This window comes from Myxocyprinus asiaticus, chromosome 35 (genome assembly GCF_019703515.2).
Source record: "Myxocyprinus asiaticus isolate MX2 ecotype Aquarium Trade chromosome 35, UBuf_Myxa_2, whole genome shotgun sequence".
Classification (NCBI taxonomy): Eukaryota; Metazoa; Chordata; class Actinopteri; order Cypriniformes; family Catostomidae; genus Myxocyprinus; species Myxocyprinus asiaticus.
The window spans coordinates 35,620,626-35,643,360 of NC_059378.1; the positions used below are offsets into that span (position 1 = coordinate 35,620,626).

A 22,735-nucleotide genomic window follows, 5' to 3' on the forward strand; every position below is an offset into this window, starting at 1 on the left:
GTAACCATGCAGTCAAACTTATTGTTAATTTCTTTATTTTGCATTGCAAATATTTTATCCACAAAAGCAAGTTTCTCAATACTGTGCATAGATTTGAAGCATTTCTTGCTGACATGTCTCTTATGGTAAAATCTCTTAAACTTATAAACAATAACAAGAATAACAGATTTTTTAAAGTGTACAAAGTTTTTTTTTATTGACTGATGTTCACCTTGTTGATCTGTTGTATATTTTGTATCTTTCTTTTATTTTTCCCTTTGTCATGTCCTCTTGTATCTTTTACTTTATTGTAAAAAATCAACACCCTTGACCCGATTTTATACTGACTCTTTATACTGACTCTGGACAATAATTATAATAAAAACTCTCACAACGGACGTGCCTTGAACGAGCACGCATCCGTGAACGCGCCCGTCAATAAGTGTACTATAAGAGGGGGGAAGGGCCGCGTAAACAGAGAATTCCAAAAAGGAAGAGTGTTTTTTTTTTTCAACCGATACTGCAAGTACATCAAGGTATGCATTAAAAACCACATTCAGAAACTGCGCGTGCTCAAATATCGTTATCCTTTTCAATGCTCTGAAGCCGTTTATGTTTGTTTTTTGTTCTTTAGCACTTGCAACCTTATGCATTTACCATTTTCAGCCCAACGCAGCGCCATTACAGTACAGGGGTAAAATGGCCAAAATGGCCATTTTCGATTATATTGGTTTTAAGTGGGACTTGAGTTCTCGTGCATTGCCAAAATGCATGCACATGTGACTTTATACAAGTTATTCGCTTCATATACCATCAAAGACTATGTATGGAGCAAATAAACAATGAGACTGTTTCTCCTTCCTCACTAATTTGATGTGCCTTTATGTCCAGCGCGTTTGTTTGCGTGCCTTTTCTCTGTATGAGGTTCCCTTTGCAGATCAGAGGTCATGCATGCACAATTCAACTTATTTTTTTTAAATATTTCTGTGCAATTTCCACACTATAACGGATTATAACATACAATGCATCATGTTTTTAATGGGTTCCCTGCTTGGATGCATACTATAAATGCACAGACTGAGCCAAATCACCTGTAGTTATTCATTATTTCAAATAAATATTAATAAAGTCTTTATTACTGGCAGGTTCGAATCATGCCCATTCGCCGAGCTGCTGCAGCTCCACCCAAAGAAGAGGCACCCCCAGCTAATGCCCCAGAGGCAGGTACGTATTGCCCCATGCCTGGCACAGTGGGCATGTTGACAGGGTAATAATGATAGCCCTCACAGAACCAGTTCAAGCCACTTCATAAGAAATGCATTATTCTGTCATTATTTACGCACCCTCATATCATTCCAAACACGTATGCTGTTATTTTTAACCGTGAAACACAAAAGGAGAATTTGTGAAGAATCTTGCATTTATGTTTATTCTTTTAGAAGACTCTTTTATCCAAAGCAACTTGCAATTGAGGAACATCTTCATGAAGCTGTTCATACGTGAACATCTCTGTCAAGCACCAAAAAGGACAAAACAAACAAAAAAAAAAACACCAAATAAGAACCATAAAAGTAGTTCATGACTTTTATGCTATATTTCAAGTCTTCAGATGCCATGCAATAGCTTTACTGAGGAACATACTAATATTTAAGTCATAATTCATTTAAAATCCCTGTTGCAGCTGAAAATCTTTAATTTTAGTTAATATTTCTTTAAAGCAATTACTGTATAATGTTAACCCAAGTAAACTGATGCTAATATGTTAAAAGTTGTTCTGGCCCTCTATTGTAAGAAACAAAGTAAAATCTGATATAAGCACAGAGGAATAGTTCTCTGCCCTCAAAGGAATGTTCTGGGCTCATTATAATTAAAGCTCAATAAGTAGCATTTGTGGCATAATGTTGATATATATATATATATATATATATATATATATATATATATAAAATGCGTTGACAGTAAGGCAACTGTATATAACAGATAACAACTGTAATAAAGTATATAAACATTAATATCCTTTTTTTTTTTTTCTTAAAGTATAGCCACAAGACGTAAACATTATACATTTTAATATGATTATATTGTGATAAAATCACTTACTAACCATATTTGTGTAAAGTTATATTTATTTTTGTCATGAGAACAAAGTTTGTCCAAAAAAATGTTGGATATAACTTTACACAGATATGGTTAATAAGTGATTTAATCACACTAAAATCATTTTAACATGTATATTGTTTACTTCTTGTGACTATACTTTTGTACATTTTAATGTTTATGGACTGGCCCCATTTAGTTCTATTGCAAGTGCATTACTGTAACCACGATTTGTACTTTTTTTTTTTTAAATATAGGAGAGAAGAGTTGATAATTTTTTTTTTTTTTTTTGGGAAATCAACATTATGCAACCAATGCTGTCAATCGAGCTTAAATTGTATTGAACCTGGAACGTTCCTTTAGATCAACGTTTCTTAAAACTCCCAGTATTTTGTATACTGGTCTTAGTCTCCATCAGAACTCTGCTGTTAATCAGAAAGATCAGCCGATGAAACATTAACCATCAAGAATCTGTCCAACACGTTTGGAGCATCTCTTTTCTAAAACATTTCAGTGCATCTCAATGTTTTGTGTTCCACAGATGCTACAGCTGAAGGTTCTGCCCCTAAGAAAGATAAAGAGCCAGTGTCTGTTGAACCTAAATTAAAAAAGGAGGAGTCAGCGGCAGATGAAAGGGAGGAGCCGGCTGCTGATGGAGAGGAGCAGGCCAAAAATGGTGGAGAGACACCTGATGAGGGGAATTCTGAGGAAGCAGGGACTGAACAAGGGAAGAGCAAGAAGAAAAAGGCCAAGGATGTTGGCGCAAAAATGTAAGTACAGAGGTTCTTTGCCTCTTGATGTCTTATTAATAATGACTGTTTGTTTGTTTTTGGGAACGAGTTTAAAAAGAGTAATTATATTTGCAATTCCATTTGGTGACAGTAGTGGTGCAAAAATGACAGACCTTAATGTTAGATATTTATGTTGGCTTGAGGAAGCCAATGTTCTCTTATTCTACAGACTTTGTTTAGGGTTTATTTAGGGCTACATCTACCAAACTTGGCACAGACTTTCAGACTGTTCTGACTTTGCTATATCTTTTCTAACTGACCGGAATAACGGTTTTCACACAGCGGATGGTCAAATAGACTTACATTGACAGAATGTTCAAATGGGCCAATGGAATGCTCATTATTTCAAACTCCAGCTGTCCAAATATTTAAATGTAAACAAACACACAAGACCTGCCATTTCATGGCTTTAGATTGTAATACAAAATATATCCATCTATCTTTTTTTGAAGGTTTTATCAGAAGGTCTACTTGACTATCTTTTTAAAACTTTCAGACAAAGGCTTTGTCAAGCCAACATCAAAGATGGTCTTGTCAAACTTGACCTATGTAAGGAATAATTGACGACGGACCGTTGAATTATTGAAAAATAATGCACACCCGATGTGGTAATGCGGTCACGACGTGCAGCGGAGGGGGACGTGAGGGTGTTTCCCAAAGATATTTCAGATAATATAGAAACTGTTGTATTGATCAAGTGTATCTAGCTTTGATACAGCTCAAGCCTTCATTGCTAGTTCGAAAACGTAACTTTAGAACTAGCAGTGGAGGATGCGCTGCTTTTCGGCATTGGAGTAACAAGGTGAGTGCATGTGTGTGAGAGTGTGTTAGTGCGTGGGAGGCGAGACCATTTTTCAACCGAAATTGAAATAAATGTAGTATATTATAGACATTGTTTGATGTACTTAACCAATTTATTTTAACCAATGTCTTTGTTTTAATTGGTTATATTGGTGTGGTAGCTTGTATGGCTCTTTGAAATAACTGAAATAATTTGGCGAAGTGATATGGACCGTTATGCGGTCAAGACCTGGAACTACTTCATAGCTGTACGTTTACTTGAAAAATAATTACACACCTTAGAACGTCCGTCAAGCATTCAACAGACCCGTGGTATAACTAGTTTTAACTTGTTCCTTGAATTAAACTGTTAAGTTAATGCTTTTGTTTTGCTCAAATGTTATAGTGACAAGGATGGAGATGACAAAGGAAAAAAAGCAAAAAAGAAGATTCCTTCCTGGGCGGCCATCTCCTGCAACAGATTCGCCGCAACTTCGCTTTCCCAGCCCAAAGTTGAAAAAATCATCATAGAAGCGATTGAGGTCTGAGTCTAGTTCTGGTTTCCCAGCTTAATGTCTAGAAAGAAATGTTATATCTAAGTAAGTCATGGGAATGTTGTTATCTATTTAAGTTATCAGAATAGAAAAATAAAAGAGCCTGTATTTTGAGTTGTGCAGTTATACTCAAAATTCATTATTGTTTTAACATCTTAGACAGCCAAGCAGCACTTCTAAAACCAGAAAGAACTAAAATTTAAATAGGGCTGGGACGATTCATCGACGTAATCGACGTCATTGATTACAGAAATACGTCGATTTGCATAACATGCGTCGGCGCATCGCAATGGAGTAATTAAAATGGCAGCGCCCAGTTTAAGTATGTATTCCCCCAAAGAACAAGCTGCAGCTAAAAAAAACTCGCCTACGTTCTTCTAAAGCATGGGAGTATTTTAGCCAGAGACCCAACAATGTGGTGCTGTGTAAACTATGCAAATTGGAAATGGCTTATCACAGCAGTACAGCCGCCATGAACGAACACTTGAAGCAAAAGCATCCCAGAGCTCTTTGTCAAGACGGCAGCAAGGCAGCGCTGTAAATCCTGTTTACTTTTTGTCCCCTCCCAAGTATGACATTTTAGTATTACAACACGTGTTTCTGTTAGTAGTAGTCACTTTAAATTGATTTTCTAAATGTTTCCTCATCGCCCCCATGTTAAAAGTAATTTCTACACCGCTGCTAACGTAGGGTGACCATACGTCCTCTTTTTCCTGGACATGTCCTCTTTTTCGGACCTTAAAAAAGCGTCTGGCCGGGATTTCTAAATTTGCAAAAATGTCCGGGATTCGGCTTTAGTTGCATTATGATGTGCATCTGGTTTAATACTTCATTGTGTGTGCGCGCATATTTGCATTGCTTTAACCCATCTTTGTAAGTCCCGCCTTCTCGCACACCAATTGGTCGATTATAAGAGGCTTGCAGCAACTACTGGCCAAATTCCTGCCTGTCAATCTCTCTGCGAACGCGCAAAGCACTATTGTGTTCGGCATCAAACAGATGCTTGACAGCAGCAGCAAATGACAGCTAGAGTGTCTTTTTCACTGTATTCAGAATCAGAATGAGCTTTATTGCCAAGTATGCTTACACATACAAGGAATTTGTCTTGGTGACCAGAGCTTCCAGTGAACAACCATACAAAAACAGCAGCAAGACATAGATAATAATAAAAAATAAAAAATAATTATACACATACGTACAGACACACACATCAAATCAAATCACTTTATTGTCACACAGCCATATACACAAGTGCAATGGTGTGTGAAATTCTTGGGTGCAGTTCCGATCAACATAGCAGTCGTGACAGTGATGAGACATAGGTGGGACATATACCAATTTACAATAACATCAGATTAACACAGCACAATTTAAACATCTGATATACACATAATTACACTCAACAATATACAAATAATAATATACACTGTACAGTATACAATACGCACAATATAGATACACATTCAATAAAAATAAAAAATATATAAAAGAGTATATATAGTAGTATATATAGAATGTACAGTAGGTTGTATTGTACTGTATTGACATTCAGGCTGTCGGTTGATAGTAAGTTGTTAAGAGAGAATATAATATAATAATAATAATAATATAATTTATGACAGTCTGGTGTGAGATATAAGAGTAAGAGTAGCAATAATAATAAAGTACAGTGCTGATGTATTTTGATCGTGGGAGATCAAGAGTTCAAAAGTCTGATTGCTTGGGGGAAGAAGCTGTCATGGAGACGGCTGGTGCGGGTCCTGATGCTGCGAGACCGCCTGCCTGATGGTAGCAGTGAGAACAGCCCATGGCTCGGGTGGCTGGAGTCTCTGATGATCCTCCGAGCTTTTTTCACACACTGCCTGGTATATATTTCCTGGAGGGAGGGAAGCTCACCTCCGATGATGTGTCTGGCAGTTCGCACCACCCTTTGCAGTGCTTTGCGGTTGTGGGCGGTGCTATTGCCGTACCAGGCGGTGATGCAGCCAGTCAGGATGCTCTCTACAGTGCAGGTGTAAAACCGTGTGAGGATGTGGCGGTTCATTCCAAACTTCCTCAGCCGTCTCAGGAAGAAGAGGCGCTGATGAGCCTTCTTCACAATGACTTCAGTGTGGATGGACCATGTGAGTTCCTCAGTGATGTGGACACTCAGGAACTTGAAGCTGCTGACTCTCTCCACTGGTGCTCCATTGATGGTGATGGGACTGTGTTCTCTATGTCTTCTCCTGAAGTTCACCACAAGCTCCTTTGTCTTACTGACGTTGAGGGAGAGATTGTGCTACTGACACCAGTGTGTCAGAGTGTGCACCTCCTCTCTGTAGGCTGTTTCATCATTGTCATTGATCAGACCTACCACCGTCGTGTCATCAGCAAACTTAATGATGGCATTGGAGCTATGTGTTGCCACACAGTCATGTGTGTACAAGGAATACAAGAGTGGGCTGAGAACACAGCCCTGTGGGGCTCCAGTGTTGAGGGTCAGTGATGAGGAGATGTTGCTGCCTATTCTAACCACCTGGCGTCTGCTTGACAGGAAGTCCAGGATCCAGCTGCACAGCGAGCTGTTTAAGCCCAGAGCCTGGAGTTTCTCATCTAGCTTGGAGGGCACTATGGTGTTGAATGCTGAGCTGTAGTCTACAAACAGCATTCTCACATAAGTGTTCTTTTTGTCCAGGTGGGAGAGAGCAGTGTGTATTGTAGATGCAATGGCATCATCAGTGGAGCGGTTGTTGCGGTAAGCAAACTGCAATGGGTCAAGAGAGAGAGGCAGCACAGAGCAGATGTAATCTCTGATTAGTCTCTCAAAGCATTTGCTGATGATGGGGGTCAGAGCAACAGGAGGCCAGTCATTTAAGCAAATTATTTTTGATTGCTTTGGAACAGGCACAATGGTGGATGTTTTAAAGCATGTTGGGACTACAGACAAAGAGAGGGAAAGGTTGAAAATGTCTGTAAAAACACCAGCCAGCTGGTTCGCTTACGCTCTGATGACGTGGCCCGGAATGCCGTCTGGGCCCGCGGCTTTGCGGATATTCACCCGTCGGAAGGATCGGGTTACATCCGCTACAGAGACGGAGAGTGAACTAACCTCTGTATCTTCGGCTGCGAGAGCTCTCTCCGCGAGGGCGGTGTTATTTCCCTCAAAACGAGCATAAAAAGTATTTAGCTCATCCGGGAGAGAGGCAGCGGTGTTCATGGCGGAGTTTTTATTCCCTTTAAAGTCCGTGATGATGTTAATTCCCTGCCACATGCTTCTAGAGTTGGTGGTGTTAAACTGTCCTTCAATCTTGCTCCTGTACTGACATTTTGCTGTTTTTCAGAGGGCATAACTGGCTTGTTTATGCTCCTCCGCGTTCCCGGAATTAAAAGCGGAGGTCCGCACATTAAGTGCCGCGCGAACATCGCTATTTATCCATGGTTTCTGGTTCGGATAGATCCGTATTGTTCTGGTCGGAACCACGTCCTCCACACACTTTTTGATGAAACACATTACGCTATCAGCGTAAAGCTCGATGTCATCATCAGAGGCGGACCGGAACATCTCCCAGTCCGTGTAATCAAAACAGTCTTGTAGTGTAGAGTCTGATTGGTCCGACCAGCACTGGATCATTCTGAGGGTGGGTGCTTCCTGTTTCAGTTTCTGCCTGTAAGCGGGCAGAAGCAGAATGGAAGAGCGGTCCGATTTGCCAAATGGTGGGCGGGGGAGGAATTTGTAGTCATCCCGGAAGGGAGAGTAGCAATGGTCCAAAACTCAGTCCCCTCGTGTGTTGAAACTAATGTGCTGGTGGTATTTTGGTGCGACTGATTTGAAACTGGCTTTATTAAAGTCCCCAGTCACAATGAACGTGGCCTCAGGGTGCGCGGTTTCCTGCTCACTTATAATCCCATACAGTTCCTTGAGTGCCCGGTCTGTGTCGGCTTTTGGGGGGATGTACACAGCAGTGATAATTACCGCTGTGAATTCCCTCGGTAGCCAGAATGGTCGACACAGAAGCATGAGATATTCCAGATCAGGAGAGCAGAAAGACTTGAAAGAATGAACGTTCCTCTGATCACACCAGGATTTGTTGATCATAAAACATACACCACCACCTCTGCTTTTACCTGAGAGGTCTTTCGCTCTGTCCGCTCGGTGCACGGAGAACCCCGCAGGTTCAATGGCTGAGTCTGGAATCTCCGCAGACATCCAAGTTTCCGTAAGGCAGATAATGCAGCAGTCCCTAGTCTCTCGTTGGAAAGAGATCCGCGCTTTCAGCTCGCAGAGCTTGTTATCCAGAGACTGAACATTTGCCAGTAGAATAGTGGGTAGTGGGGGTCGATTTGCGCGGCGCCTTACTCTGATGAGAACACCGGCTCTGTTTCCCCTTTTCCTTCTGCGTTTCCGCGTCCGGACTGCCCAGACAAAGGGCTCCGCTTGCGTGTTTGTAAACAGTGGGTCGGCATTGAGGAATTTGAAGTCTGGTTTATGGTGTGAAATTGCTGAACCAATGTCCAAAAGTGTTTGTCTGTCGTAGACAATAAGGCAGACAACATCCAAGACAAAAAACATAAGAATTGTGAACAAAACAAACAAAACACTACTATGTTGTGTCGGAGCTCGCAACGCAGCAGCCATACTCGGCGCCATCTTGAGTCCAAAAAGATACGTACATACATACATACATACACACATACACATATATTAAAGTTTGCATTCATAGTAACACTGTTTTTTGTTGCAGAATAATGCCCTGCAGTGCACACTTTGTTTCTTGTACATTTGTTTGTGTTTAAGAGAAGATGATATTAATACAATATTGAAATATTAATTAGACAAGTTTTGTATATTTATTTTGGGTTAATTAATTGTTATATTAATCAATTAATAATGATAAAAAATCTTTAGAATAATCAGCAAATTAGTCATTAGATTAATCGACTAATCGGAAAAAATAATCGTTAGATTAATCGATAAAAAAATAATCGTTAGGTGCAGCCCTAAATTGAAACCATTAACTCTTAACAACCTAATGGACTTTCTGAGCTATGATTTAGGTTGTAGAACATTTTTGTTTTAAGTTGTCTTTAAAAGTAAGTTAATCATTTCTCTCTACAGAGTTGCAAAGAGCGGGGTGGTGTCTCTGCCTTCACCATTATCAAATACGTGGAAAAGAAGTATCCATCTGTGGAAATGGACAAAAAGACCAAAAATCTCTATAAGAAGGCCATGAAACGAATGGTCGAGAAGGGTGCAGTCAAACAGGTAATCTGCCATTTAAATATGTGAATATGCATTTATATATTTAAGTACACAAAGAATGCCAGGCCAGAAACATACCTAATCTTCTCTTCTTTACCCACAGCTGAAAGGCAAAGGCTTCTCTGGAAGTTTCGCAATTGGAAAGGTATCTGCAAAATCCTTTTAAAAAAGTAAACTCTAAAATGAGTGCTATCAGCTAAAACTAGCCTAACTGTTTCTTCAATAATAGTATCATTGATGTAACTAAATTATTTTATTTTCATGGTTCACATTCTGCAATGTCGTAAATGTCATAAACAAGATTGTCGTATGCCTGTTTTTGGCCAGAAACATACAGTACTTTACGCAAGTACGCAGACCAAAACTTGGCCCGGTTGAACATGTTTAAAGGGATAGTTCCCCCCAAGATGAAAATTCTGTCATCATTTAAGGTGGGCATACACGGTGTGATTTTTGACTGTCGTGCGAGCTCCTGACCGTTTTTTTTTTTTTTTTTATCCAGTCTGGAGAGATCACGTGGAAATCGTTGGTGCTCATGTGGTCATGGCTCGCATCGTTTGAGAGGAATTATAAGCGGAGCTGAGTGGCTTACGAGCAACTCACAACCTCTCGATAATTTTTAAAACCATTTTAAAAATTTGCCCACTGTCAGCTTGAATTCGTGAGGTGTGTGCGGTTGAATGAGCCAATTTGGACCAATCACTAGAAGGTGTTACAACCCACATGATCAATGAAGACTGAGTGTTCATGAAGCTTTTACACATTTGGAGAAAATGGTTGTGTTAAAACTGTGTTTTCCCATATTATTCATGACCACATCACTGAAGGATTCTACAGAAATGCTATGCTGTTTTCTGCTCTTCAAACAAATCATTTGAAATACGGGTTGCGATAGAAAACAATCTTTATCACTCTGATGGAAAAAGTTGTAAAATTTCCATCATGATCAATTTTTTTCATCAAACTTGCATTCATTTAGGGAGGTTTAGCATCTGTTATACACAATAGTGGATATGTGAAAGATATTTTTCAACTCCCCAAGCGCAAGTTTGGTGAAGCCAAGGTTGAAAGTTCTACCTGTCAATCAACCACAGCGCTAAAACAAGAACTTTGCTACGTGCGTCTTTAAAGCGCATTTACATGGACGAGACTTCTTCAGCATGACAGTGTGACACAGATGAGAAGGACGTAGCCTACATCTAAAGCTGAATAATACAGATAGCCTACTTCACTAAAATAACTCAGAATTCTGCACTAAACGTCATGTTTGCGCTTAGATTATATCCAAGTACAACTGTCAGAAATGGTGCGCAAATTTTGTGTGCTTTATTATCATGCAGTACTGGCAGCAACACACTGTCATTGATGTATGCAGTCATGAAATCACACAGCCTCCCTTCGAAATCTGAATCTGTCAAATGTCAGGCAGCATTTGTAATAATTATTCATATATATACACATATATTAGTACTAACGAAGTATCGCGATACCAAAAAAATTAAACCGGTACGATATCGTCTTGTTGCTGACTTCGGCACCATATTACAGTATGCTGCCATTAGCAAAGTGATATAAGCTGTGACAGTTTTAAGGTGAAATCAATGACAATTTGAAAATGAAATAAAAAACCTCTGGATATGGCCAAGTGTGATCATTAAACAGCAGAAGGATGTAATTTCATTAAGTAATAGACAGTCACATGCGCTGCACAATACAGAATGAACGAGGTGCCGCTGTGTCATCTGCTTCACACACACTCATACTCACTACTTGTGCTTAATTTTCATACAGTGTGTTTAGAGAATAAACGGCTGTTAACAGTGCAGCTCAGAGATTTCGGCTCGGGAGTCGCGATGGGAGTATTACAGCATTTATGGGAAGCTTGATATAAACCCGTGAAAAAAAGGAAGAACTCAAAGGTTTGTCAAAATAAAAGTCCTGCTAAAATGAAAGCTCTATTCAAATCGATGCGTGAAGTTGAAGATAGAAAAATATAACTACTGTATAAAAATGTAATATTCAAAAAGTAGCAATAATACTCATAATAACAATTATATAATATAAAAACTTTTTATTATTATTATCAGTAAGCAATATCACAAACGCAAGTGTATTATCAGCATATTGTGATTCAGCCATAGCAGCCTTGTGCCACAGGTAGTCAGATTTTTTTTTTCATTAATACTTTGAAGCTCTGTTGTGCATCATTTTATTTTACCAAAAATAAAAAATATTCTATTTTATATGATTAAAGCTGTATTAATTTGATTAAACACCATTTGATCATAAGATTTAATTAAAACATTTAACATGGAATCCAGAAAAAAGGAAAATGCATAATTTGTATCTGTAAGACTTTATGCAGTTCTTTTAATCAAGTAATTTTCTGTGTAATTTCATAAAAAATCTGAGGCTTTTTATATGTTGATTATAATATCGATTTAGTATTGATACTGAGGTACCAGGGCTGGTGTCGTACCGTAGCAAAAAATTTGGTATCAGAGCACCCTAGTGTGTGTGTGTGTGTGTGTGTGTGTGTGTGTGTGTGTGTATATGTATGTGTGTGTGTATATATATATATATATATATATATATATATATATATATATATATAAAAAAAATTTTTTTTAAATCAGCAGATGAGTTTTCAGCTAATGCAGCCCCTGGCCATACCAGTCTTCTTTTGTATTTCTAAATCACAAGCTACAAGGAATGAAAGCAATGTCCTCCTCTGGCTTTATGTCTTATAATTATAAATAGCACATAAATTCATGCAATTGCTTCGGAATTCGCCAGGTCATTAAGTCGTGTCGAGTACCACTGCATCTGTACAATTATCAGATAAATTGACTCGTAACGTGCGCAGGGGCTCATGACCTCTCGAGGGTCAGAACTCGCACCGTGTACGCCCGGCTTTGCTCACCCTCATGCCATCCCAGATGTGTATGATTTTCTTTCTTCTGCTGAACACAAATGAATATTTTTAGAATAATACCTCAGCTCTGTAGGGCCATACATTGCAAGTGAATGGTGGCTACAACTGTGAAGGTCTAAAAAGCACAAAGGCAGCATAAAAGTAATCCATACCACTCTAGTGGTTAAATCCATATCTTCAGAAGAGATATAAGTGTGGGTGAGAAACAGATCAATATTTAAGTCATTTTTTACTATAAATTCACCTCTCTGCCCAGTAGGTGGAATGAAGAATGTGAATCGCCAAAAACAAAAGAATGTGAAAGTGGAGGTTGGTAGTAAAAAAAGGACTTAAATACTGATCTGTTTCTCACCCACACCTATCATATCGCTTCTGAAGATGTGGATTTAACTACTGGAGTCATATGGATTTCTTTTATGCTGTCTTTATATGCTTTGTGGACCTTCGAAATTCTGGCCACCTTTCACTTGCACTGTATGGACCCACAGAGCTGAGATATTCTTCTAAAAATCTTTGTGTTCAGCAGAAGAAAGAGTAAATGATTTGGGGATTTTCAATTTGTGGTGAGCTATCCCTTTAACATATGTTCTTGCATTACTGTGATGGTAACAAACTTCAGTACTCAAGGGGACGATAGAGTTACTCTCAAAAGTCTGCCTTTAAACTGTATGGCTGCGTCCAAAAATGCATACTTCCCTGCTGTGTAGTATGCCAGAAATAGAAAGCTGAAATTGAATTGTTATATTTTCATTTGATTAAAGGTTTAACTAATTTATTTTGATACCATTTTGATGATAAAATTAAAATAAACTGTTGAATATGGAAATTAGTGAAAAAACGGTATTGGTGTTGTCCCAATACCATTTTTTGGAGGTTCTTAGTCAAATGCAGGACATACTCTGAAAGTTCGTGATTTTGGATGCAGGGTATGTTGTTATTATTCAGGGAAGTTGGTTTGAATATATTGACTTTATCTTACTCAGCAATTTCTCTTCAAACTGTTGCTCCGCCATGATTGACTTGAAAAAACTCCATAGAAGTGGACAAATCACACTAATGTCCATTATAGCGCCCCTTGTGGCAACGTTAAGAATGCAACGCATACTTGCATCATGACATAAATAGTAGTCTGACACAATTTGGAACGCAATAGTACACAAAATCGAGCTTGTGTATTTAGAAACGTCTGCGTTCACATACCTGCATAGAGTAGGTTTAGGCCTTATGTGTCTATAAGGGCTGCAACAACTACTTTTTTATTCGTTTAATCTATTATTCAAATGATAAATTAACACAATAGTTGTAAGTCCTAGTGTCTTCAGAACATTGAGGGAATTGTTGCTGCTTTGGCAGACTTCTTTTGATTTTGTTGGTTCCTCATAATTCTCAATCCTGTTGTCATTAATTTGTTGTTATAATGTTGTATTGCTTGTGGGTGGATGGTAGAAGTCAGCAGTGACTGCAGAGACGAAGGAGAACCTGGGAGACTCTCTGCCTCTGATCATCACTCGCCTTTGCGAACCAAAGGAGGCCTCGTACATCCTCATCAAGAAATACCTAGAGCAACACTTCCCTCAACTCAACGTGGAGAACAGGTGATTTCTGGCTCAGGTTTAGAAGGCAGAACATCCTTTTAAATGTAGCCTTAAATGTAAAGTCTTTCTGTAATTCTTTCTAAGGCCTGACATTTTGAAGAACTGCCTGCAGAGATCAGTGGAAAAGGGCTACCTGGAGCAGATCACTGGCAAAGGAGCCTCTGGCACCTTCCAAGTGAGTTAACCTCTTGAGTTGTTCAACGGCTAAAACCGGGTTTTCAATGAGCGTCTATGTTTGTACTCTAACAGCTGAAGAAAGCTGGAAACAAGGTGCTCATGGGCGGCGGACTGCTGGACGACGCTGTAGTGGCCGCCATCACGGCCATGAACGAACCTAAGACCTGCAGCATCACCACACTACGCAAGTTCCTGATGGAGAATCAGAAGGAGCCGACTGTTTATTTAATTGGTACAGTACACTAACACACTCTGGGGAAAGCTTTCTCTCTAAGGACTCTTTTAGGTCAGGGGCCTGGGTAGCTCAGCAAGTAAAGACGCTGACTACCACACCTGGAGTCGCAAGTTCGAATCCAGGGTGTGCTGAGTGACTCCACTCAGGCTCTAAAGCAACCAACTGGCCCGGTTGCTAGAGTGGGTAGAGTCATGTTAGGTTAACCTCCTTGTGGTTGCTATAATGTGGTTCTCGCTCTCAGTGGGGCTTGTGGTGAGTTGTGCGTGGATGCCGTGGAGAATAGCGTGAGCCTCCACATGTGCTAGGTCTCCGTGGTAACGTGCTCAATAAGCCATGTGATAAGATGCACGGATTGACTGTCTCAGACACGGAGGCAACTGAGATTCGTCCTCCGCCACCCGGATTGAGGCGAGTCACTACGCCACCACAAGGACCTAGAGCGCATTGGGAAATTGGCATGCCAAATTGGGGAGAAATTCCAAAAATAAAATAAAGGACTCTGTTAGGTCTCCTTTGTTTTGAGGTTGCATCTAATACTTTCAAATGATTTGTTAAGAAGTCTTTTAATATCTATCTTGCAGAAGTTCTTAATGTTATTTGTCCTATCATCATAGTGGCCAACATGAAGAGGACCTTGCAGAAGTGTAAAATGATGGGATGGATGGAGCAGATTTCTGGTCATGGACTCAATGGCTCCTACCAGCTTAGCTATCCATATTACCCAAGGTACATTTAACTAAAATGGATTAATTAAATTTCAACTTGTATGCTAATATTTGCTTTGGTCTGTTCGCATTTGAAATACTTAAACCAGGGTCATTTTTGACACTGAGATAAGGTAATCCTGGGTTGATTGGTCGATTTTGTGTCTTGTTTCAGCCTTTTCATACATAAACCTGGGTTAGTAATTAACACTTTATACAGTTGGCACTGCAATTCTGGGTTACTGTGACTTTCTTGCTCTGTTTTACCTTATTTTGAGAAGTTCAGAGGGTGTTTTATTGAGATATTATAAGTTACGTTTCTACAGATGGATTCTTAAAAAATAGGCCACCAAATAAAGATAATTCAAAATATAATAATCAAAATAAGCCTAATTATAAATATAATATTTAAAGAAAATAATGTTCATAATAATAAAAAAAGTGGCTTTAGAAGTCACTGTATTGTTTGGTTTATTTCCATATCATCGAACATAAGCCTGTCACTGGCCTACAGTCCACAGCAATCCATTTTACAATTGAGTTCATCAGTCTGTCCGTCATAGACACAGGGACACGTTCGTAAACAGTGATTTTATTACGCTATGTGAAGTTACATGTCATTTGAGACCCCTGCACGCTTCTCTGTCAAGCTGTCTTTGATCAGCTATCGGTTTGTTTTCTGCACAGCTGCGCGTTAGTGATGTTTCGTTCGTGACCAAATCAGTCTTTTTGAATGATTCGTTCTCTTAAAAGATTCATTCTCGTTCACATCCATACACTGTCTTGTATTTCTCTTTCTCTGATTTTTCTCACATTTCAAAGGCAATGAGCTCTAGTTTGAGGTCAGGGATGTAATTCCTCTGGATTTTTCCAGATTCCGATTTTTCCCGGCCTAAAAATGTGACTTACTGAATGTGTAAATCTGTTTAAAAAAATAAAAGGGAGGGGGTGTTAATATTTAATCAGGGGTTAATATCGTATCGAGAATGCCCTGTCTTCTGCATTCAACCTTCCCTCGGATGACGATTGGGTATTAAATGGGTTTGAACCATTGCCACAATTGTTGACAGGTTAAAAGCGTTATTGTTAGAGGTATTTGCTGTGAAAATGTGACATTTAACTTCACATTTAAAGTAGTCATTGCCAGTATTTTGAACCAATTGTATGTATAATTATAAATCCCTACAGATACTGTCCAGACCTTAGAAAATGTTCAGTGTTTTTTCCCGTTTAGATTAGGAAATGAACTAGGGATATGAACATGTTAAAAATGGACATTAGTTTTTTTGGGAGACCACTCTCTGTAAAAACTCTGTGAATTGAAATGCACAATCCAGAAATAAAACTAGCCACATAATGTTGGTGCTCATAAGAAATTTGTCATAATTATATTTTATTCATTATCATTTTCAAATGAATGTGGAAAAACCAGCGTGACGGTTGTAAAAGCGGCACTTACAGTACATGTTAAGGGAAAACCATTTAACACACTTTAAAACCTGCAGATTTTGACCTCTGAGACACTGTTATGATATTCATCAAGGTAGCATTATGGATTGAATTAAGATTGAAATCGCAATATGCTCAGCACAATAACTAAACCACAAAATGCTGCGTTTTAAAACATGGTCTACTTTGAGTGCTTCAGTTAGCACTGCACGAGCAGTATGGTGAACAGATTCAAAAGACTCGTCACTGGGATGAATCAAAATCTCCACCACTACTGCGAATTTCCTGTACAGCTGGAGATGCGCTTACTACCCCCTGCTGACTAAAAAAAAACATGGAGGTGTCACTTCAAGCTTGACTTGTTCCATTGGTTGGAAAATTCCTTATTACGGTGGTGTGATTAATTGAGTTAATTTTTTTAAAATCAATAATTTTCATATAATTAATCGCACTGAATTAACACGTTAAATGGACAGCATTAACTTGAGCTTTTTCCATTTGTCAGTTTTGTCTCAGAAGTGTGATAGATGTGAGTTTATATTCCAAAAGTTGCAAAAGACAAAAATAAAATGTCATGAAATTGCTTGAATTGACCAACTTTCTGTTCGGTCCTCCTCTGCAGCCCAGCGGTTCTGTTTCCAGAGATGATGGAAAAATTCAAACAGAAGGAGGAACAGAAGCTCAAACGCAAGAAGAAAAGTGACGATTTGTCTGAGGAAGAATCCCAAGAGGAGTCGGAGGAAGAATCTGAAGAGGAAGAATTGGATGATGAGCCTCCTCGAAAAAAGAGGTGAATTCCATTACATCACCTCAAAATATCACTAGTCTGTAACTCTTGATTATACGTACTTGGAGTTATGGGTTTGAACAAACCCCTAACTTTAGTATTAAATTTCCGCATGTAACCTGTCCCAAACCGTTGTGCTGCAGACATGAATGATTCCTCATATGTCATACTTCTTATAATACAGTTTGGTGAGACGATTGTGTGCTATTAAATCTCTAAATAATCAGACTTAACAGTTTTTTCTAGCGGACGATAAAACGGGTAAGCATAAGTCACATTTTATTCATTACAAGCAAAAGTGGTGTAGTGATAACTTGTATATCTCTTATATTTGTGTGACCATGAAGTGAAATTTTAGTCCAATCAAATGTAAGCAAGTAATAGTGATTGTTTTCAATTTTGGAAAACAAAGCAGCAATAAACTGGTTTCCCACCATTTTAGAAAACCTGGAAATATCAGGAACATTTAAATGGGGATTTCCAGGCCTGGAGAAGTCATGGAAATTAATAAAAGGGGTCTTTTGACATATAAGAGGTCTTTGTACTCTTTAAAAAAAAATAAAAATAAAAAATACTGTAAGTTTCAGAACTCGAAACTTCCCCCTCCTTGTTGAAACCAAGCTGCCAAAATGACTCGTTCTCTACTTCCCCCACTTTGTGATGTGACACTGTGGTAGACATTTACACAACACCAATTTAATGTCTGCTTTACTTTATCACTTCCGTGGCCCACCCAGCAGCCATGAGCAGTGAGATGGCAAGGAGAGAACAGGTCAGTGGAGAGCAGAGAGCTAATCATAAAAGTGGGTGTTTACTCTCAATTCTTAAAGGAGAAGCAGCACAAAAACCGAGCATTTTTGACAGAGGGTCAGAATGTGGGTGGAAGATGATCATACTTTACAAATATATAACTTTTTTCTTTTATGCAAAAAAACTTTTCTTAAGTGAACCTCAAGGAACATACAGCTTTGGAAAAAATAAAGAGACCACTGCAAAATTATCAGCTTCTCTGGATTTACTGTAAGTATGCGTTTGAGTAAAAATGAACATTTTTGTTTTATTCTATAAAGTACTGACAACATTTCTCCCAAATTCCAAATAAAAATATTGTAATTTAGAGCATTTATTTGCAGAAAATGACAACTGGTCAAAATAACAAAAAAGATGTAGTGTTTTCAGACCTCGAATAATGCAAAGTTCATATTCATTTAATAATAATAAAAAAAACACACACAATACTAAAGTTTTAACTTAGGAAGAGTTCAGAAATCAATATTTGGTGGAATAACCCTGATTTTCAATCACAGCTTTCATGCGTCTTGGTATGCTCTCTACCAGTCTTTCACACTGCTGCTGGGTGACTATGCCATTCCTGGCGCAAAAATGTAAGCAGCTCTGCTTTGTTAGATGGCTTGTGGCCATCCATCTTCCTCTTGATCACATTCCAGAGGTTTTCAATGGGGTTCAGGTCTTGAGATTGGGCTGGCCATGACAGGGTCTTGATCCGGTGGTCCTTTATCAACACCTTGATTGACCTGGCTGTGTGGCATGGAGCATTGTCCTGCTGGAAAAACCAGTCCTCAGAGTTGGGGAACATTGTCAGAGCAGAAGGAAGCAAGTTTTCATCCAGGATAACCTTGTACATGGCTTGATTCATGTGTCCTTCACAAAGGTGAATCTGCCTGATTCCAGCCTTGCTGAAGCACCCCCAGATCATCACCGATCCTCCACCTAGTTGTCTAATGGTTAGATGGAGACCTGGAGAGACCTTCAAGCCACAGTGTCTTATACCCACTGTGAAATTTGGTGGAGGATCGGTGATGATCTGGGGGTGCTTCAAGACTGGAATCGGGCTGCCAGTTTCATTGACTAGAAATTGCTATATGTGAGTGCAGTCTTTATACAGTTTTCTTTTTTTTTTTTAATCTGATCTAGTAATTTGAATGGAAATTAATTAGTCAAAATGTGTGGCAACCCTGAATAAAGCATTATCGTCTCTTGGAGATCATTGTATCATTGCTTTTTTTTATGTGGTTAGTGAAGTACCGGTAATTTGGTACCAAGTCGATACTAAAATAATGGACCACTGGTATTAAAATGAATGGGAGAAATATGAACGCCCAACGGATGTAGAACAGGAAGTCCTGCCTTACAGGTAAAAGAGCCAATCACCTTTTCGATACAGATTTGCTGAACCAGCCTGAAAAATATTGGCTTTTTTTTTTAGCGTGATCCGAGTGAAAGAAAAGCGCAATTTATGATACCATTGTTTTCAGATTTTACGGCTGATTTAAAATATGCCCTTTGACCGTAATCTTGACCAGAGATTTTGGTCTTCTGCCATTCAAATAGAGTTTGAAGCTTGGAGTTTGGTGCGTTCCAAAGATGGCCGCCAAGTGAACTGACTTGCCTTAAAAGGGACTTTGTTACCATCAAAAACACAGAACCAGAAAAGCCTTCACGTCACAAAAGTTTAATTCAAAATAAAAGCTTGACATATGAAATGTAATCAATTGCGACAGAATTGTATTACCAGAGTTTAGTAAAATGTGTTATTTTTACTATTCTGTAGAACCTGTATCTCACAAGCAAGAATGCTGTTGTACTGAATTGAAGATGTCATCAATGTTTTAATCTATAATGTGATGCTCTGTTGTGCAGAACTTCATTTGACAAAAATAAGACCCATTTTGTATTTTAGATTATACTGTGAGGATGTTTACTAAAGCACTTGCAAAAATGCAATGGTATGTTGAAAAGTATTTTATTTATGCGAGTGTTATGAGTAAAGAGCGCTGCTGCATAAATATGCATCCTATTTATTGCACATGTATTTTGCTATGAGTATATTCCAAACGGACTCCCAAAGCCAGCTACTATTTTTATAATGCCTGGATAATATAACACAAGGTACTGTGATACAAATACACGTAGAATAGTGCACATTAAGAATAACATTGTACAGAAAAAAATATGATGCACTGCCTAATATTAAATATAATTTATAAGAAATCATTGGCTCACAGTCTTTCCTTTATTGAAATTATTGCAATACTTTGTTATATTATCTTTAAGAACAACAACAATAATTTTTTTTTTCTCTCCCCTTTTCTCCCCAATTTGGAATGCCCAATTCCCAATGCTCTCTAAATCCTCATGGTGGCGTAGTGACTCGCCTCAATCCGGGTGGCGGAGGACGACCTCGGTTGCCTCCGCGTCTGAGACCGTCAATCCGCGCATCTTATTACGTGGCTGAGCGCGTTACCACGGAGACATTGCACGTGTGGAGGCTTCACGCTATTCTCCGCGGCATCCACGCACAACTCGCCACGAATCACCTCCCTAGCAACCGGGCCAGTTTGGTTGCTTAGGAGACCTACCTGGCAGACACTTTGTCATTAAATCGAGGGCCGTGGCCCTTGACTTTGTTGACAGAATTGGGCCCTTGGTGAAAACTAATTGGGGAGCTCTGCTTTAAGGAAACATGCTATTGTTTTAATTTATTATTTGCATTGAAATGTAACATCTTAATAGTCTAAAGGAGTGTGTTCAGTTGCATATGACCAATTTTTTCTGTGGTATCAAAATGATCAAGAATTGTAAAATCTTAATATATCAATACCGACTACTGAAATTTTGGTATTGTGACAATCATAGATGTCGTCACTCGCTTGGTCTTACTTAATTTCAAAGTTGTCGTTGCTAAGCTAATCATGCTTTATTTGTCCACAGGAACCAGCGCTCTGCGCCTAGAGCTCGACAAAATGAAAGGGCTACAACAAACAGCAGAAAACCTGCTGTAGCAAAGAGATCAGTTGCACCAGCCAAGAAACCCGCTCGATCAGCCAAGAGACCTGCAGCCGCTGCGAAAAAAGCACCTGAACCTAAAGCCACACCAGTCAAGAAAGCTGCCCCAACCAGCAAACCTAAAACGCCTATAGCCAAAAAGATGACAAACAGGGGGTCCAAACGGCCGGCACCCAAGGCAGCTAAGAAGGAGGAATCTACAGTGAAGACTAAACCTGTTGCCCTCAAATCACTGCGAGCCCGGAAATGAGTCCACGATTATTCAAATGATCAACTGTATCTCTCCAGACTGCAGTACTGGCTATTTTCTCCTATTATTTGTTTAGAAACTTCCTCGTTTTCCTGGTCTTGGAGCTTTGATGAAGATTTATCGACCTCTTCAAAGTTATTCTGCTGTTTTCCACTACAGACATTATCTGTTCAATATTCTTAAATTACAGTTAAAGGTGTAGAGTGTAGATGCTGTTTGTGTTGTTTAAGATGCTCATTCATGTCACCATTATGAGGAGCTGTCTCTGTCTCAGTTGTGCACCAATGAAAAAAATATACTTTTTTAAAGTTCTTGTAGTCAGCCTTTCTAGAGAAGCGAGCATTTCAGTTGTTTGGTCCACCCTTTCTTTAACATTTTGAGTCTAATCAGTGTTCAAGAAAAAACGATTTGTTAGTATTGACAATTAATAATTAATTGTTTTGTGAAATTAGGTCTTTAGCTACTGTTATTCCTTCGTGTAAGTCATTTTGAAGAACAATTATTGATGACTAACTTTTCAAGTCTACCTGAACACAAAAAAGTTCAGATCTGATGAATTTTGAATCATTAAATAAACTCTGGCGTCCATATCCATGACTGTAATTTTGTTATATTTAGAAAATGAAGGAGAATGTAATTTGAAAAAATGTTCTAAGCAAATGTTTTAAACATTCACAGCACTATTAACCTGGTCATACTCTTGTGTGTTAGTTTATCAGGGGAGTTAGATGTAATTTTATGAGCACTGCTCACCTTACCCTGCATGCATGTATCTGATATACTTTTCTGTAGTCCTTAATAAAGTGACTATATTTGTACTTCATTTTTTTTTTGACCGTTCTTTAGCTAAGCTGACTTGGTTTGATACTGAACTAAACCAGCAATTAAGAGCTGTTTAAAGAGGTTGCCCAAATGTTTCAAGCTCAGAATCAGAAGGTTTAAAGGAACAGTTCACCCATAAATGAACATTCTCTCATTTACTTACCTCATGCCGTCCCAGATGTATATGACTTACTTTCTTCTGCTGAAGACATGCTAAGATTTTTAGAAGAATATCTCATCTCTGTAGGGTCCATACAGTGCAAGTGAATGGTGACCAAAACTTTGAAAGTCCAAAAAGGACATAAAGGCAGCATAAATGTAATCTGTACAACTCCAGTGGAAGTTACCTTCACTTTCACATTCAGTAACCTACTGTTTGGTGCTGGACAAAGGTGGAGATTTATAAAAAATAAAAAAATGTACTTAAATATTGATCATATCACTTCTAAAGACATGGATTTAACCACTTGGGTCTTATGGATTACTTTTATACTGCCTTCATGTCCTTTGTGGGCTCTCTGAGTTCTGTTCACC

General features: G+C 38.8%; 1 protein-coding gene across 1 annotated transcript; it reads left to right on the top strand.

Moving 5' to 3' along the window:
- Nucleotides 1-412: 412 nt before the first annotated feature.
- On the top strand, nt 413-22,202 carry LOC127426088 (heterochromatin protein 1-binding protein 3-like). The gene is made up of 12 exons (XM_051672603.1): nt 413-515; nt 1,125-1,203; nt 2,618-2,846; nt 4,054-4,189; nt 9,297-9,443; nt 9,544-9,585; nt 13,822-13,970; nt 14,055-14,145; nt 14,220-14,379; nt 14,997-15,108; nt 17,158-17,325; nt 21,055-22,202. Exons 2-12 carry the CDS (start codon nt 1,134-1,136, stop codon nt 21,377-21,379), a joined length of 1,629 nt encoding a protein of 542 aa, XP_051528563.1. The 5' UTR covers nt 413-515; nt 1,125-1,133; the 3' UTR covers nt 21,380-22,202.
- The last annotated feature ends 533 nt before the right edge of the window (nt 22,203-22,735 follow it).

Excerpts from the sequence above, each read along its gene's own strand:
- LOC127426088 (XM_051672603.1), top strand. The coding sequence starts at position 1,134 with ATGCCCATTCGCCGAGCTGCTGCAGCTCCACCCAAAGAAGAGGCACCC. Across the intron at positions 4,190-9,296 it reads TCATCATAGAAGCGATTGAG|AGTTGCAAAGAGCGGGGTGG; the intron begins GTCTGAGTCTAG and ends TTCTCTCTACAG. Across the intron at positions 14,146-14,219 it reads GAGCCTCTGGCACCTTCCAA|CTGAAGAAAGCTGGAAACAA; the intron begins GTGAGTTAACCT and ends GTACTCTAACAG.